Here is an 18,134-nt window from a genome sequence, read left to right on the forward strand (position 1 = left end):
GATGTGTCCGGGTATGCGATACAGCACGAAGCCAGGTTTCCTTGCCCAAACTGCATCAGCGTCTTCAACCGGAAGAACAATCTCAACAAGCATCTCAAATACGAGTGCGGCCAGTTTCCGAGGTTCAAGTGTCCGTACTGCCTCTACCGCTCGAAGAAAACCTCAAACATTCGTGCTCATATTCGCGTAATTCATTCCGGCTGTGAAGTTTACGTGATCGATCTGAATGCGAGTTGTATTTAATCTCAAATGTTCATGAAGATTATTTTTTTAAATAATATGAATTTTGCATTAATTTGCTAAATTGAACAAGAATATAATTGAAAGATTATAACTTTTATGTAACCTTTATACTATTATATTATGACATAATTGAGGGGATAGATGGAATAAAAACCTATAATTACAAAATCTTGATATTAATAAAAATTAAAATAACTTGCTACTTTTTTTATTGTACATAAACGGATACAATATTGAATGAATTTATGTCTTTAAGTGTTATAAACATGTTATAATATAAACCTTCTCTATTACGATCAATATTACATAAAAAAAAAAGCTAATTGCCGGAAAAAGAGTCTAAATAGAATTGTGCCTTTTGTTCGCCTATTTCCTCAATTACATATAAATATGCAGATTATGAATTAAATCATATTTATGTATATGTGGATTTTATTAAGCGCACCACAGGAAGATTCATTCAACTTGGATACCAAACTTGACCTTACCTCACATTACAATATTTCGATATAATCAATCGCTGTGATTTTCCTTGTTTTTTCAATATCTCTTTCTCTTATTCTATTATCTACCGACAGACAGTGAGTTTCTCTTGTAAACTCTGACAAGTTCCGAACGTTTTCTTGCAGATGTATATCTGGTACACCTGGGCGGCTTCAAGATGCCATCCAGCATGAAGACTCAACCTGCAGACAGGTTTCCCTGTCCACAATGTTCGAGCATCTTCAGTCGGAAGAACAATCTTTATTCGCACTTGAAGTATGAATGCGGGAAGCTGCCGCGATTTCGCTGTCCTTATTGTCTATACGCTTCGAAGAAAGCGTCCAACATTCGCGCCCATATACGCAGGAAGCACAACGGCTCCGAAGTCGACGTGATCTACGTCTAATTCTTCTAACGCCGTCACTGAAAATATCGAAAAATTTTGCTGCCTCGTCGAACCACAAGACTCTTTTATGTGTGTAACATCAATTAGCTAATAGAATGTCAGATCAGTTATAGAATAACATACATTTGTTAATTCATCGACAGTCTTTAATTTCTGTTTCTTCTTAGTTTCGCCACACGGACGCGATATACGTATATATCCATTCGTATATTTTTTAGAATAAAGCCACAGTGAAGTATATTCATGTCATTTCGATTATTGTCGCTTGCTCTTATTACTCCTTCAGGAAGAATATAGCGTTCCCGATCGCCTCCCCTCCGTCCAATCATCAACAATTTGTCTTTGCGCATGAAGACAACACCCTCGCTTATCACCGTTATGACTAATTGTGATTGAAGAAGGTTTGATATGCACAAATTGATCGTTTCCAATTTCCCATTCTGCTATCGGTTTTTTTTAATGTCGGACATGTCGTGTGGCGATATGAAGAGCTTTGACGCGAGCGACGCGTCTTTTTTGTGTTTCAGGCTTGAGTTTCTGTACGTTAGCCACAATACCACCTGGTAATACGCGGAGCTACGTTCTCCATTCGTACCCGTCGTCGGTGACCACGGCAACAACAGCGATGCGGATCAAGATCAAGGATGTGGCCGAGAAGAAGTTTCCCTGCACAAAATGCAGCAGTGCTTTCAGTCGCAAGGGCGGTCTGACCTATCATCAGAGAAATGAGTGCGGCCAGGAGCCGCGATTCAGCTGCCCATATTGTGTCTATCGCGCTGGGCACGTCTCGAATGCGCGTCGACACGTGAAGAAATGCCATCCCGGTCAGCTCGTGTATGCGATCGACCTGGGCAAGTTGCAGAAACGCGACCCTTGAGATCAGGCGTCCACCCGAAAAATCGGCGTCATTCTTTGCCCCGAAGAACAACAATTCGTGAAGATCAAAAGTATCGGATGGCACCATGCAACACAACGCCGAACATCGTGCGAAGATGCTCCACTCATCGAAGCGACGCAACTGGGAAGAATGGTAGAAATTCTGAAGATCTTACTTCTTTTTGTTTTTCATTCGGTATTGTTCGCGATTACACGAAGAATACCGTAAAATGCGTGAGAGCAGACTTATCACATGAACAAGGATATATCTAGTTTTTTTTTCCAGGGATATAGGGCATCCTCGACGTTCGTCCGATTATTTTCACTTCGCTTAGTCGATCTGAAGAATTGAACTACTGGAAGATAGTTGTGGATTGTGCGTATTCCATTTGTGTCTCGATAAAATTATTTGTGACTGTCATTATTTAAGGACGGTATGTAATGGAGGATCAGTGTGTTTTTTTCATTATAGTCGCAGCGATTTACACGTGAACATTAATTAATAGCGAACTAGTAAAAGATTGTAAATACCTCTGTTAGGAAATATAGCAAACTATTATTAATCGTTTTTATATGCGACGGTTACTGTTGTTAACTGTGGAATAAGTCGGAAAGAATTTTCGATTGTATGCGAAAATTTTGAGAAATTTTATTATCTACAAAAGAATTTTCTGTGCGAGAAAATGTTATTTAGCATAATATTTTTTAATGTAAATATCGTTAATATCTCAGTGCAGTATTATTTTATTGTTTGTCATTACAAATAATTTATGTGCATTAAAAATCAGTTACATATGTATTTATTGTTCAATAATACTGAAATAATTGCCGTTATTTTTATTTTCTATAAAACTATATTTCATAAAAATAAAAACCTTATAAAAACAAAAAAAGTCTTATATAAAAATCTTATAAAAATAAAAAAATTGTAAAATGATGTTTGATCAGAAATATGATAATATAATGCAATAATTAAGCTCACAAAATGTGCATAAAGCTTCTAAATTGCACGTGTAGCTTAAAAATCTCATTGAAATAGATACATATCTCAAATTGTATATAAGTTTACGAGCCCAAATTATTTGATAGTTCAATATTATTACATTAAGGTACATTTCTTTTAATCATTATTTGATTTATATTATTTATGTCAATTTTATTTAGAAGAGAATTTCAGTTTATCAATTTTTGGATTAATTATTACTTACACTTTTTAACATACGTTTATAAAATCATGACTGATTCATTCAACGAAACTTTGTTTTTATTCTATGCAGTTGCGGAACTATATATGTTGTACGTAACAAATAAAACATTATTAAATTTTAATAATGCATTCCTTCCTACCTAAAATCCTTCTGTCTTCTTAACTTTGCACATATACGTATTTATCTTCACGACCTACGTACATATGAACCAATGAGATTGGAAAGCATCGAATGTGCAGCTTCCACAATGAAATAATTAAGGATGACTTATCATTGTTTATATTAATACTGTATTTAAAGAAAAAGTTGCTCTACAAAATTAAAGTGATTGCTAGAATCCTACGCGAAATGGAGCGCTGAAAATTTTCCGATCTCAAGCTCGGCCTCGACGTCTCGGCGATTTTGCAGAGTTCGGCGCAGATTACCGAATCGCATCGAGGTCTTTGCAAGCCGGCAACGTTTTCTGACGTGACGTTCCTCTCGCTTCTGTTTCAGACCATATTCTGCCAGTGATCTACGGACATGAATTTGTGTCCGTTGTGACAAAGGAACAACCGACGTATCGCCCAATCGTCATCGACAGCAATTTTCTCATCGAAAAGCCGAAGTTCCCCTGTCCTAAGTGTCCGAGTGTCTTCAGTCGCAAGAATAATCTTTATTATCATGCGAAATTCGAGTGCGGCCAATCACCGCGGTTTAATTGTCCTTACTGCACTTATCGCACGAAACACGTATCGAACGTTCGTGCACACGTGCGCAGAAAACACCCTGGCAATAAAGTATATGCCATCGACGTGTGCAAAGTAGACTCGTAATATAAGATCAAGGTTTAATGCAGGCGTAGAATTTTTTTTTTTTGACGGGAAGGGATTCTACATTCATTTCTTGCACATAATCCTAAAGGGACGTGATATTATTTCTTTCATTCCGATTAGTTATAATACAAAATTTATTTTCATTATTTTATGTTTTCTATTTATTCTTCTGAAATGGTTACATCCCTTTTGATAAATTTGAAATACATTTATTATAAAAGAATTCATTCTTTTATATATATATATATATATATATATATAACAAATTTATTTATAAAAGAATTAAAACGAATAACATAAAAATAATGTGTTTTAAAATATCAATTCTAAGATGAATGTGTGTGAGAGAGAGAGAGAGAGAGAGTAAAATACGTGTTAATTTAACATCATAAATGTTAATTTTACTGAAAAAATATGCTTCTATGGTTTGTTTACTGTAATATAATATACTTTATTTGTATTCATTATTCTTACAATATTATTTTTTTTTGCATTTATTTTTAAGAATAATATTTATTATATATATAAGTAAATTATTATTATAATAATTATAATAATTATTATAATACAAGTAAAATGTGTTGAATTTAATACAAATCTTCCAACTGTAATCATTTGATTTCAGAAGAACAAATAGAAAATAATGATAATAAATTAAAAATTTCTCTACAGCAAAAATTTAATTGACTTGCATTGAAATTTGGATATTGTATATATTTCAATTTTTGTTAAAAGAATCATTATCTGAAGTTAAAAATATAGATTTATTGTTGCTCAAAATTTGGATATTTAGAAATGTTCTCTAAACAGATATTAATTATTTATGAAATAGAACATTTTTTTCTGAGAAAAAAATATTCCATTTTTATAATTTTAGTGAAGAATTCGTGAATTAATCAGATGTCAATTTTAATTACGTATATGTATATATTTTTAAGATGTAAAATTGCGCATTATATTCTGTATGACGTTTTAACATATATTTATTTACAATGTAAATAGTGATGAACTTGTTCTTTATTGTCTTCCATGAAATTTCGATGAAAATTCCATCTTTCATCATTTTTAATATTGATAAGGAAAGCAATATTCTTGTGCCGCAATCGTTATGAACAAGCGTATTTATATATTTAGCCATATACAATATAATTTATATAAATATTTATATCTTATTATATTTATATATAAAAGAATTGATAGATAATCCGATAATTTATAAATACTCTAGTTTCTCAATGTATATATAGATCTTTTATAATCTACTGCGTTATTTTGTATCATTTTTTTTTGTACTTTTTATTATTTTTTACGCTACAATAAATATAGGCGATTATGCGTTCGTAAAATTAGTTTATACATCGACTTTACTTCATAATTAATTTAAATATTCTCGATAGATTTTAACTTATCTTTTAGACCTTTTCTGTTGTTATTCTTAAATCTATCGGCTAAGTCATTGATATTTTCGCGTCGCTGTTTATCTAGTAAATTCCTATGCCTTCGTTCGTATCGAATTATTCTTTTGAAATAATTCGTCGTCCATTCGCGTTGTAAATGTTAACTGATGATTAACGCGGCTAATCAATAGGACGTCTGCATTTTTCAGAAGGCAAGTATTCTTCGAGGAGCGCACGACGCAGATGCGGCGTGAATCGATCAGTCCATAAGGCCCAACGGCAGGCTTGCAAGCAGGTGTTTTACTGTCCGAGATGCGGTGGATCCTTCAATTGGCGTTACAATCTCCAGCATCATCTCAAGTTTGCGTGCGGCCAATCGCCGCGATTCAACTGCCCGTACTGTCCTTTCCGTACGAAGCATACATCAAACGTGCGGGCCCACGTACGCAGAAAACACCCCGATCATGAGGTCTACGTCATTGACATCCTCAGCTGGCAGCAACGTGGCGAGTCGACGTCCGTCTCGTGAACGACTCGCCAGTGCAGCGACGTGGACTTTCTTCAGAATAAAAGACATCGTCTTCAATCGAGTCACGGTAGTTTTGAAAGTATTGTCTTCCTCGTGATGTATTCTTCCTTTCGGTGGAAGACCCATGTTCTGTCTGTGTCGTTAATGTGGCGAAACGAGTGCGTTGGATGCTTATCGCACGATTAATGATCTAACAAGAGATTTAACGTTTATTTTGTTGATCGTTTACGAGCACTCGAGAAGACTGCTGTCAGTCCCTTTCTATCTCACTATCTTTCTTTCTTTCTTTCTTTCTTTCTTTCTTTCTTTCTTTCTTTCTTTTTCTCTCGACGACTGAAATGGATATAAAGGCAAAATAGTGATTTAGCTATAATCATCACGGGCTCTGGATGACGAAGACGTTCTGTGTTTTTTTTTTTACAGCATCCGAGTCGGTGCCGACACGCACGTGGCGGAAAGACTATAATCGGTTGGTCACGAACAAGAGCATCACCTCATCACGCGAACAAAACGCTAAATCGTTTCCCTGTGGCAATTGCAACAGCGTGTTCAGCATGAAGCACAATCTTCAATATCACTGGAGGATTGAATGTGGTCAGCCGCCGAGGTACAATTGTCCCTACTGCGCCTACAGGACGAAGCATCCGTCAAACGTGCGTGCCCACGTACGCCGTATACATCCTGGCAACAGGGTCTACGTAGTGGATATACACAAGACTGATATTCCGCAATTCTTTTAAATCTTTTCCAAGTCTGAAGTCCATTTATCGTCGATGTGTTTGTTATTTATTTGAGTCGTCTATGCGACGACGCCTGATGTTGTTCTTATAAAATATGCTCTTTTAAAATGTATTTCCGAATGAGATTGGGTTACTGTTTTTCTTCTTGACATTGCGCCTAATTATATATTTATTTCTTTTCGTCTGTTGCGCATTTTGTACTCGATTACAATGAAACGTTCAGAGTTTTAGTTTAAAAATATATAGAGCATATTTATTATACACACGTGAAAATATTTTAGATAATTTGTTCAAATTTTTTTAATGTTACATTTATACAAATTCTTTCTAATTGCATTATTTTATCATTTCTTTTTATATAATGATAATTTTTTTACATAACGTCATAAAAAAAATTTGTGCTATGTATACAGAACACGAAAACATACAAAAATTTATTTGAAGAGAATGAAATTTTATATATGTAATAATGAAAAATTGAATTTCTAACTAATATGGCATTTTTTGAATATTTTATGTCTTTTATGTTTTTTTTTTGTGTAAGCCTGACTAAAATATTGTAATATACTAATAAATAACGCTTTCACACAGAACTTCACATTTAGAACTTCACTATATCCTTTTATGTGTGGCATAGTCAATAGTCTTATATAGTAGTGTTTATAAAAAAAATTAATAAATTAATGGCTAAAAAATAAAGAGCCTACTTTTTTTATTTTATTGATTTTGTACAAGTAACAGATCTCTATATTTAGATCTGTTAATTAAGAGATCTGTTATTCGACATATCCTAAGGATGACCTAAGAAGAAATGGATCGCGAAACGTTGTGCATCCACGCTGAACACATTTTGCTGCATATTAATTTTTTTTCGATGCGGGAACCCGCGAGATTGTTTTAAGTTTCAGTTTTCGCCCCGAGTTACGTTGTGAAATTTTCTGTTCCCAGAGATACGACCGGTCGCCATGCAACGATTTCACGCGCATTCCAATCAATGTGTCTACAATCCTGATGGAGCACAGCAAAACAGGAATTACCCCTGCCACAAGTGCGGCAACGCGTTCACGCGCAAGAACAATTTGTATAATCACCTCAAGTTCCAGTGTGGTCAGTTGCCGAGATTTAACTGTCCGTACTGTTCTTATCGTACGAAACATTCGTCGAACGTGAGGTCCCATATACGTAGGATACATCCCAACGAGAATGTCTACGTTCTCGATATGAGCACGAAACAGGATCATCAGCCAAGATGAACGATACAAATTTTGCAAGCCTTCCTTCCTTTTATTAGAGATCACCCACAAAGCTACAAGAAGTCTCGAAGCAGTTGTGATATCAATCAAATGAATGATTATTCATTGATCTGTTCTTTTATCAGTATGCTTTATTTATTTTACGTAGTCGTTTATGTCACATGTGTCGATTTGTTAGTTATTTATTGTTATACATTTATTTTCATTTAGCAATTTTTGCCTGTTGGCGATGTAATTGATATCTATTATATTGATCATCAATCATAGACTAAATTTAAAAATTATACTTAACGTTTCCTGACGCAGGATATTCGAGAAATTACTTATTTATAAAATGCATTATATAATATATTTATTTTTGCAATATACCTGGTGATATATGTAGAATTTGATAATGTATCGAATTTGATGTATAACTGAATAAATTTTAAACATTTACCTATCTGTGTTCTGTAATTCTGGCGAATTTTAGAAGTCTGATTCCTCATAGTTACCAATGTAACTCATACCCTTTAATCATTTATTAATGTATTTAAATTAATGCATGTCGGACAATCCGTTTACATGTGATAAAATATGTTTATTATTAGGAAATCGGCCAATTAATATGATGCTTATAATATGATATTATATTAAACAAATACCAACAGAGAAGCATTACACATAAAGAGTATCTTTTTGTATTTTTAAAATAATTGTGGAAGTTAATACAGCAAATTTAATGTAATTGAATAAATTTTAAGTGTTCAGTTATCTATATTATTCTATGATCTTAGTGAATATTTTTTCAAGACCAGTTTTTCAAGACCAAAGTTACTAACTCATACTATCTCAAATTTTTTTAAGCAAAGTTTACATGATGCTTTTTTACTAGCAGTTAGTACAGTTGCAGTTAATTGTTAGTAAAAAAAGCGTCATGTATTTTAAAATGCTGATAAGCTTTCTTCTTTCAGCTGGCGCACTAGTGAAGTTAAAATATTTCAACTTTACAAGCGCGCTAGCATTGTATTGTCTGCTAGCTTACTTCTAAAAGTGCTATGTGGGTTACAACTAGCTGCTTTCAATCACAAACAAAGAGATATTTGAAATATTGATTTTAAAAACTATATAAGCAACAGTTTTTCAAATTTATGTACAATTATACACATATTTTTATGCACTATTAGAAGCATTATTAGAAGCAAATTCTTATAAAGTGGCTGAAGCACTTAATGTCTCTCTGTTAAAAATCCATTTTTTACTTAAATTCTGTTTACAAATTAAAAACAAGAATACCTAAGGAAATAGGAGTCAGCACGGTACTTTTTGCGCAAATATAATAAATAAAAAAGTTTGATGCGAATCATCTACGGCACTATGGTCTTGTACAAGATTGAATTAATATACTCAATTTCGTTGAGAATGACTTGAAGTAAGTCGAAACGCATACGAAGATTAATATTTGTCATTTGATATGAATTATTATACTTTTTATTATTATATTTGCGCACAAAGTACAACGCTAACTCCTACTTCTCTATGCATTTTTGTCTTCAATTTGTTAAATACATCGAGAAATCCTATATTTTATTTTTTTTCATTATTGTAAATATTTTATTTAATCATATTCTTTAATATCTTCTTTTCTTTCTTTTTTTTGTTATTACTGCAACATAATTACAATGTTTTTATGTTTTATAACATTATTTATGTAAATAAAAAAGAATATATATATTAAGAGACGCTTCACATTTAAAAATGCACTGTTAAATCTATAGTGTCAAATTTAAGGTGAGTCGTCGCTGCTCCTACTCAATTAGTAACTCAACATCATTATTTTATACCAAAACAATGGTTATATTTGACATGATATAGTATCAAATTTAATTATCATTTTAGTATAAAATAATGATATTTAGTAGAAGCAGTGGCGACTTCTTCATATTATTATTAGTTATAAATTTATATTTATACATTATAGATTTAAGTGTAGTTTTACTAGCATTATATGTACAAAATTATATTTTTATAGCTGCTGGTTTTCTAGCGTGCTAAAAGACGCTAATTACTAGTAAAAAAGTATTGTATAAATCTTTATTTATTAAGATATTTAAATTGATGCACATTTTGATTAATATAGATAAACTATGTCCCTATAAATAATAAGTCTTTTGTTACAGACATTAAACCCTGCTACATTCGGCTTTCTCCGATCCCGCAGGAATACAGTCGTCCACTCCAGCACCATAATCACTTATTGCGCAAAAAGTTCTTTTGTTCGAATAACTGCGGACGTTCTTTCGGAACTGTAGCTTCTATGGCGAGGCATTTGCACGAATGCTACGATCGTTATCTACAGCATTTCAAGTGTTCGTTCTGTAATTACCATTCAAGCTCGGCTTTCTACATTTATAATCACGTGCACAAACGACATGTAACGAAAGACGAATAATATTTAGAGATTTTTGTTTTTATTTACAGTGAGAGCAAACAGTATTCGTACAAGGCAATTTGTTATAAAAAAAGCCTTATTTGTAGAAGATAAACATTAATTAACAATTTTATACAATGAATTCTGTTCTAACATAAACAAACGAGCTTTATATATGAGAGAGATTTTAGAAGCTAATTTTTCTCGTCTGTACGAATACTTTTTGAGCATTCAAACAATACAATTTTTAATTTTCGCTTATTTTTCAGATGATATATTTTGTATAATTAATATATATCTTTTTGATATATATAATTTTAAGAAATATACAGTCTATTTTATTCTTTATGAATAAATTGTTAATTATCCAACAAGAAATGATCGTCAATTAAACGTTGATATTGAAATCATCGTATTTTGTATCGATTCGACATCAATTTGACGTCTCATTTTTCGCTAATATTTACTTTTTAAAAATAAAGTTTTTTAAAAAAATATTATATTTTCTTTGTACAAATACTTTTTGCACTCACTATATTTGATGAGCGCAGGTTGTATAATTTTTGCTCGAATATTTCTAATGAATCATTTTCAGAGAAGTTGTATTTCTAGATTTTATTTTTTTATATTCTCTTTTATATACTTTATTTTGTTTTATATATTTTTCTTTGTTATCATAATGCCACACATTGCATTATACTTAAATATGAAAAAAAATTACTAATTATATAAGCGGACATCGAAAAATAATGTGATATAATTATTTTTCAAAATAATATAATTATTATTCAGAAATTTTGTTTCTACTTCGGACACTCTGTTTACATGTCGATGAAATATATTGTTAGAAAATCGACTTTTAATTAATATGATGTTTATAATAAATCGAAAGCGTATATTAATTACGATCACATTGCAGGCATGTAATGGTGAAAATAATGCGATATAATTATTTTTTAAATTGCCCAAGAATTATATTTGTTTCATTTGCTTATTGAATAATCTGTTTACACGGCGATAAAATATGTCGTTGAGAATCTGCTTTCAATTAATATGGTGTTTAATAATACATAAAAAAAAATCTTAATTTCAAAGAAATATCTCTTTGCTCGTATTCAAAAAAATTTCTTTGAATCAATGAAAATTTTTAAAAAAATACAATATCTTCTATTTTCAAAGAAATTTTCATTCTAATCTAAAGAAATAATTTTTTTGAATACGAGCAAAGAGATATTTCTTTGAAATTAAGATTTTTTTTCAGTGTAGGATTCTGAACAAATTAATTATCAACAAGAAAGAATTATACGTACAGAGAATGTTTTTTTTTTGTATTTTTATGAAATTATTTTTTATTAAATTTGATATTGTATAAATTTGCTGTAACTGAATAAATTTCAAATTACGATTACCCTCACGTTATTTAGTTCTAAAGTGTTTTTTTTTTTCCGGAATGGTAGTTTAAGATTATCCGTATAATTTTATAATCAATTTCTAGCAATGATGCTAATGTCTATCTACTGTATATCTTGATTAACGATAAGTGACACGCCATCAGTAATGGGTATTCTGTTACAGGCATTGACCCTTACTATGTTTGGCTTCCTGCGGTCTCGTTGAGAAACAATCGATCCCGGTTCCGCAGTCAAGCGTCAAATTGGCGCAAAAAATTTCACTGTACCAACAACTGCGGGAGTTGCTTTACACACCGTGGTTCGCTAACGAGGCATCTGCGTTACGAGTGCCAACAGAATCCGCGCTTCAAATGCCCGACCTGTGATTTCCGCTCAAGATGGACGTCCGATGTCTATAAGCACGTGCGCAGAAAGCATCAAGGCACTACCGTGCGTTGTATCGATATTGGCAGAAATTGAAAGAATGAACCTTTCTTTAGTACTAGACAACCTTACATACTATGTGGATGTACTAAGAGATTGCATTTTAATTAGGATATATTATTAATATATTGCAAATAAAAATTTTGCAAACCGGTGCAATACCTCGTCATGTTTTATTACACTGTATCACACCAAAAAATTCTGGGTTTCGTATACTATGTATATATCTCTACATTTTATGTACTTGTAATATTTCTGCGATGATATATTTTTCGATTAATATTACTAACATTATCTTAGTTTAAATCAGTTCATTGTCTTAATGTAGTTCTTCCTTTTTTTACTGAATTCCTTCCTCATGTTTCCAATATTTTTAAAACAATATTTAAGGGATTTTAAGTAAAATCACAAATAAATTTAATGTTGATGAGTACTGTGTTTTAAAATTTTTTAATATCGTTTAATTTTTGATCATCTTGCTGTAATTAAAGTGAATCTGTGTGCAAATAATTGACTGATATTCTATTATTGTACAATTGTTTAATTGTTGTAATTGTCTCTGCTATATTTTTCATTCTAATATTCTTAATTTACGAAGACACATTTTAAATTACGATATAGATACCATTTCTACAAAGATGAAGTGATTGCACAAAATTGAATGAAATGTTTTATGTATTTGCTCAATTATTATATTTTATTATATGTATTTTCTAAATTTTTTGACAAAAGGAATTTACATGTAGGAATAGTTTTAATATGAAAAAAAAATTTTCTGAAATATCGCTGAAGCTATTAATTCCTCTTATTTAATTACATCAAGACGATGCCATACGATTTCATCATTCGTATTTATATTTTAATATACATAAGTAAAATGTTACATGTAACTTTGATATTTGTAACTGAATTAGATAAATAAATTATCTTTAAATATTTTTTTAAATAACGATTATTTGTTACTCCTTGTTGCTGTGCAATCAAGCACAACGAAAAATTCGGCGCAAACGTTGAGTAGAAGTTCTCACGTATTACTGACCATATTTTTTGCTTACGTCTTTTTCAGATAACAAGGTGTATGTAATGGCGAAATTACAAACCTTTGATTTGATTTCGACTAAGGAAAAGCATCCATGCCCGAAGTGCAGTCGCATCTTCGAGAAGAAAAGCAGCCTGAGTAGACATCTGACGTACATGTGTGGAAAAAGACCACAATTTAAATGTCCCTACTGTGAATATTGCTGCAACATGCGCTGTAATGTCTACAGACACGTGCGTTACATTCACAAGAAGAATGAAGTGTATGCGCTGGACATCATCAAAAATTGTGTCACGTCACCATATTGATTATTTTATGCATTAATGATGAACCACACACTAACAGATCTCTTTGCAAATTTTGAATTAAAGAAGACTGTAGAAATATGTTACGCTTATTTCATATGTCTGATATAATAAAGTCGCGACTCTAAATACGCGCGATTTTATAGAAAATATTTTTAGAGCTCAAATACTTTAAAAGGATAACAGTTGACTCTGTAATCATTTTGTAATTTATTTTTTTTAACTTATTTTTATTATCACAAACGATGGAAAATATAATTGGATTATTAAATTAAAATTTTTGTTAACAGTACCTAATTCGCTAAGATTGTTAATGATTTTTGCCGCACGTTTAATATACTGTAATACGTAATTATTTTAATAACCGTTTAAATTTAATTTTAAATCATAGAAAAAATTTGTCTAAGTTCCTCACTCGATTTAACTTTAACTTTATTTAGCTGTCATTTTAATAGAGATAATGTTAATTAACTTATTTTGTGATTATACTTTTTGCGACCATTTGTGATGTTATTTTCTGTTTTCATTTGTAATTTTATCATGTATAATACAAAGTTTCTTATCGCTTGCAAAATATGTATATTATATTTAAGATATATTTTAGAATATATTATCAAGCGTTTTATATTAATACGAATTAATAAACCTATAATATTTCTATTAAAACACCATAAGTGTTAAATACTGTATATGTAATAAATTTGTCATTGTCTTCACAATAACTCTTTAAACGGATAAGCTTTCAGTCCTTATTTTTTTTTATTTTGAAATTCAATAAATTACTCTCTTGAATAAATTTTATTGCTTAATATTACATTTATGATATTCTAAAAATGTTACAGGAGCATGAGACGAAGAGAAATCAAATTATTATAGTTATCTGTATATTTATCTATGTAACATTTATTTTATTTTATTTTAACATTTATAATAATTTTATTTTTATCCTTTTTGAAAAACCACATGTCGAAAATAATGAATATATTATACTATTCCATATCCAAGTCGATAGTATCATTTAACGTTTTTCCCAATTGTTGATATTCTATACCGATTAACCGTTTCATTTTTCCTTCTTATGTTTAGAGCACATGAATATCTCATCACAAACGTTCAAGATTGTCGAACCGTATCATTGTCCGAAATGCTATCGCAGTTTCAAAGTGAAGAGCAGTTTCACTCAACACCTTTTGTACATATGCGGGAAGAATCCGCGCTTTGAGTGTTCGTACTGTATCTACCAATCCAAGCACCGCAGCAACATTTACAGACATATCCGTATTTATCACGAGAGACATGAAACTGACGACGTAATTAAACGTTATTGCATTGCCAAACTCTAAAAGCGATTTTATTCAACGTAAATACATTTTGTGAAAATAGCTTTTGTTATCTAATATTGTACTTCTGTAAATATGCGAATATTAAGAGTTGATTGTAAGGAAATGATTGAGGAAATTTTGAAGAATTTCCTTTGATATTTGATAAGAATATTGTAGATAGGAAATTTGTTTAAGTATTGTTGAAGATGATTCTTTATGAAGATTCACGCCAGCAATGTGCAAAGCATTTTTCTTTCTTAAAGTATTGGATATATATTCAACAAAAAAATTTATTTTTTCTTAAGATGAGTAAATTTAAATTTGATAAATTATTCCAATTTTGGTTGTGCATTGCCTTTAATTTTAGATTTCGACTCTTTGCTACATTTTTATGATTATTATTTTATGAGTATTATAAAACGGGATGACTGTAATTTACAATATTTTACAACTTACCTTTGCCAAAGAAAATTTTCTTTGTTTTGATTGTATGATGTATAGTAAAGCAAATATATTATTTCAATGGCATAATAAATAATTTTTTTTTAATATATAATTTTTTAAAAAATTATATAATTATACGATCCTTTAGTAAATAATTTTTATATCGCGAAATGATAACAAAAGTATTAACAAATATGATTTTTTTAAACGTTTTTTTACGTTAAAAAAATATATTTTATTAAGGAAGTTATAAATTATTAATATATTGTATATTATTTATTGTCAATTTATAACTTTTTTGATGTCTTTTTTGCATTATAGAATTATCAAATTTATAATTATATTTTTTATTAAAAAATTTGATTATATTGTATCACCATTATGTGCATTTGCCTTTCATTGCAAGCATTATTTTTTAAAATAATAATTAATAAACGATATTTTCAATGTCTACCTTCATCCCAATTATTTGTCTCTTATTGCAAACATTTTTAAAAATAAATAATTTTAATATAATAACAATATACAAATGTTATTATTATTTAAAAACACTCTAAACTTTATTATTTTTTTGTAAGAATTCTCTTTTTATGTATTGTTTTTATTTACAGCGATTTTAAAAGTATCGTCAAGAGAATTTTGCTTCACGATTCGCTGGTCGATATAAGACGAGTTTTTTAAATTCATCAATTAATCAATTGCATTATGCGCAAATGCAACTTTGCTCCGTAAAAACTGCATTTGCGCATAATATGATTGATTAATCGATGAATTAAAAATCTATAATAATATATCGGGTATTCACTCTTCATTAAATATTGTTTGTTAAATGTTATTTTGTCGAATTTTGCACATACGCACAAGCTTTACTTTCTCATGATGCTCTCTGGATGCTCGTATGGATTAATATTAAAGCCAAAATGCGTGTTTGCACGCGATTATTTCGCAGCTTTCAATAACAGGCGGAAATATCTCTGTGTTCACAGATATGGTTCATGTCTCGGGTTTCTACAGGAGAAAAAGGCAGAATCACGTTACCAATTGTTATGCAAAGCACCAGTGTCCTAACTGTCCTTCCATCTTTGTGTGGAAATGCACCTTGAGGAGGCATCTGCGCAACGAGTGTGGCAGGGAACCACGTTTTAAGTGTCCCTATTGCGATTACCGTGGCAAATGGAAGGCCAATATTACTAGACATATTAAAAGAGTACACAAGAATTGCTACAATTATGTAGTGGTTACTAACTAACAATAAAATCAATTTTGATCTTTCTTCGATGCACATCCTTAAAGTGTGTTTTTTTAATAAAACTATCGAACAATTTTGTGATATATTATATTAGAATGATTTTTTTTTAAACACAAATTAATATTTCAAAAATTCAATATTATTTCGATTTTTTCGAGTTACAATTATTTGTAAAAAAAATTTGTTTGTTTCTAAATTATGTGTTAAATACAAAGATGATGCGTGGAGAGTATAGAAGAAATTTCTTTTCTGTTTTTGCTATTTGATTTTGACAAGAATCAATACAGGACAAATGACAATTTAAAAAAATGAAATGAGATTTTAAATTGTAATACTTTTTTAAAAGATTTTTATTATTAAGAAATGTTTAAAAATAAAAAATAAATTGAAATACATTTCTAAAAATACATTAAAAATGATATTTCTTTATATTAGGGAACATCTCCTCGGTAACCTTGACCATGACATATATATATATATATATATATATATATATATATATATATATATATATATATATAGGTAGGTATAGAATACTGATCAACTTTTTCTTACAAATTAATTGGCGGTTTTATATAGTTTTCGAGATATATTTACATAAAACTCATTTTCAAAATTTCATTATTTTTTTGTATATGATACCCTGTACATGATGAATAGTGCATACAAGTGATCTTCAAAAGGTTTTAGGTGGAGGTCACTATTTAAAAATTATTAACAAAGAAAGTTTAAAAAATAATATCTTACTTTTTACTATATGCAATATTAAAAACTGCCCTATACTTATACTTTGCACGCGAAGAGAAGTCCACTTCATCTCCTTCCCCTCCTGGAGCGTTCAACTTTCCATCCCAATCGCTAAGTGGTCCATCTTACTTTTTCTTTGCTTAAGGGTGTTCGACTTTCAATGCGAAGCGAGGTCCACCCCACCGATTTTCTCCTAGATCGGGGAAGAAGTGGAATGGATCTCGCTTTGCGAGAAAAGTCATATGTCCGTCATGACCTTGATAACATAGATCAAGGAGATCCCCTAATGTAAAGAAATATATATCCTAAAAATTATTATTAATATTAATTATTATTAATATTTTATGGAAAGGGATTAATATTTTTGGAAATCAAAACTATATATCGTAAAAATATAAGAACAGGTATTTGTAATATATTCAATTTAGACTTATGCCTTATAAATTAAATTTGTACAATTTCGAATTAATATTGAATGAATGATTATGAATGTTTTGTCTTCTATTTTCGTCTATGAATTTACATATGTTATTCTGCGATTATCATTTTTTAACGATTATGCATGTAATTTAAGATATAAGATAATATCAATAAAATGAGATTACTTAAACTTGCAATTACTTTTAGATTAAATTATGTGTATAGATTTCTTTAACATATATGATTGCAGTGTGATAGAACAATATTTAGAAGAATCAAGTCTAATTTTCTTATTACCTTAGAATCTATCCTACGTATAATGTTCTTTTGTCAAGTATTAAAATATTCTTGCTTACAGAAGTATCTATGTATATAGAAATTCTTTTCCAAACTGGTTCGCGACAATGCTATAT

General features: G+C 30.4%; 2 protein-coding genes across 39 annotated transcripts in view; both read left to right on the forward strand.

Moving 5' to 3' along the window:
• LOC105145116 (longitudinals lacking protein, isoforms A/B/D/L) overlaps positions 1-18,134 on the forward strand; it is a 191,214-nt gene that overhangs the window by 51,384 nt on the left and 121,696 nt on the right. Inside the window, exons 7-8 of one of the 38 annotated variants that reach the window (XR_015547685.1) lie at positions 5,638-6,024; positions 6,381-6,521. The exons of 34 other annotated variants lie outside the window; for them this stretch is intronic. Coding sequence is in view for 3 of the 4 variants with exons in the window: in XM_087414248.1 (XP_087270374.1) it covers positions 11,936-12,231 (296 nt within the window). In the remaining variant the exon portion in view is untranslated. Of the gene's footprint in view, positions 1-5,637; positions 6,025-6,380; positions 6,522-11,935; positions 13,145-13,261; positions 14,336-16,291; positions 17,912-18,134 lie in introns of those variants that run through there. 3 more of the 38 variants (XM_087414258.1, XM_087414253.1, XM_087414248.1) reach the window with 3 other exon arrangements.
• Positions 715-2,901, forward strand: LOC147907010 (uncharacterized). Its single transcript, XM_087414276.1, has 2 exons — positions 715-1,201; positions 1,660-2,901. Exons 1-2 carry the CDS (start codon positions 1,009-1,011, stop codon positions 2,007-2,009), a joined length of 543 nt encoding a protein of 180 aa, XP_087270402.1. The 5' UTR covers positions 715-1,008; the 3' UTR covers positions 2,010-2,901.

This window comes from Acromyrmex echinatior, chromosome 16 (assembly GCF_024713525.1).
Source record: "Acromyrmex echinatior isolate Ae372 chromosome 16, ASM2471352v2, whole genome shotgun sequence".
NCBI classification, from domain to species: Eukaryota; Metazoa; Arthropoda; class Insecta; order Hymenoptera; family Formicidae; genus Acromyrmex; species Acromyrmex echinatior.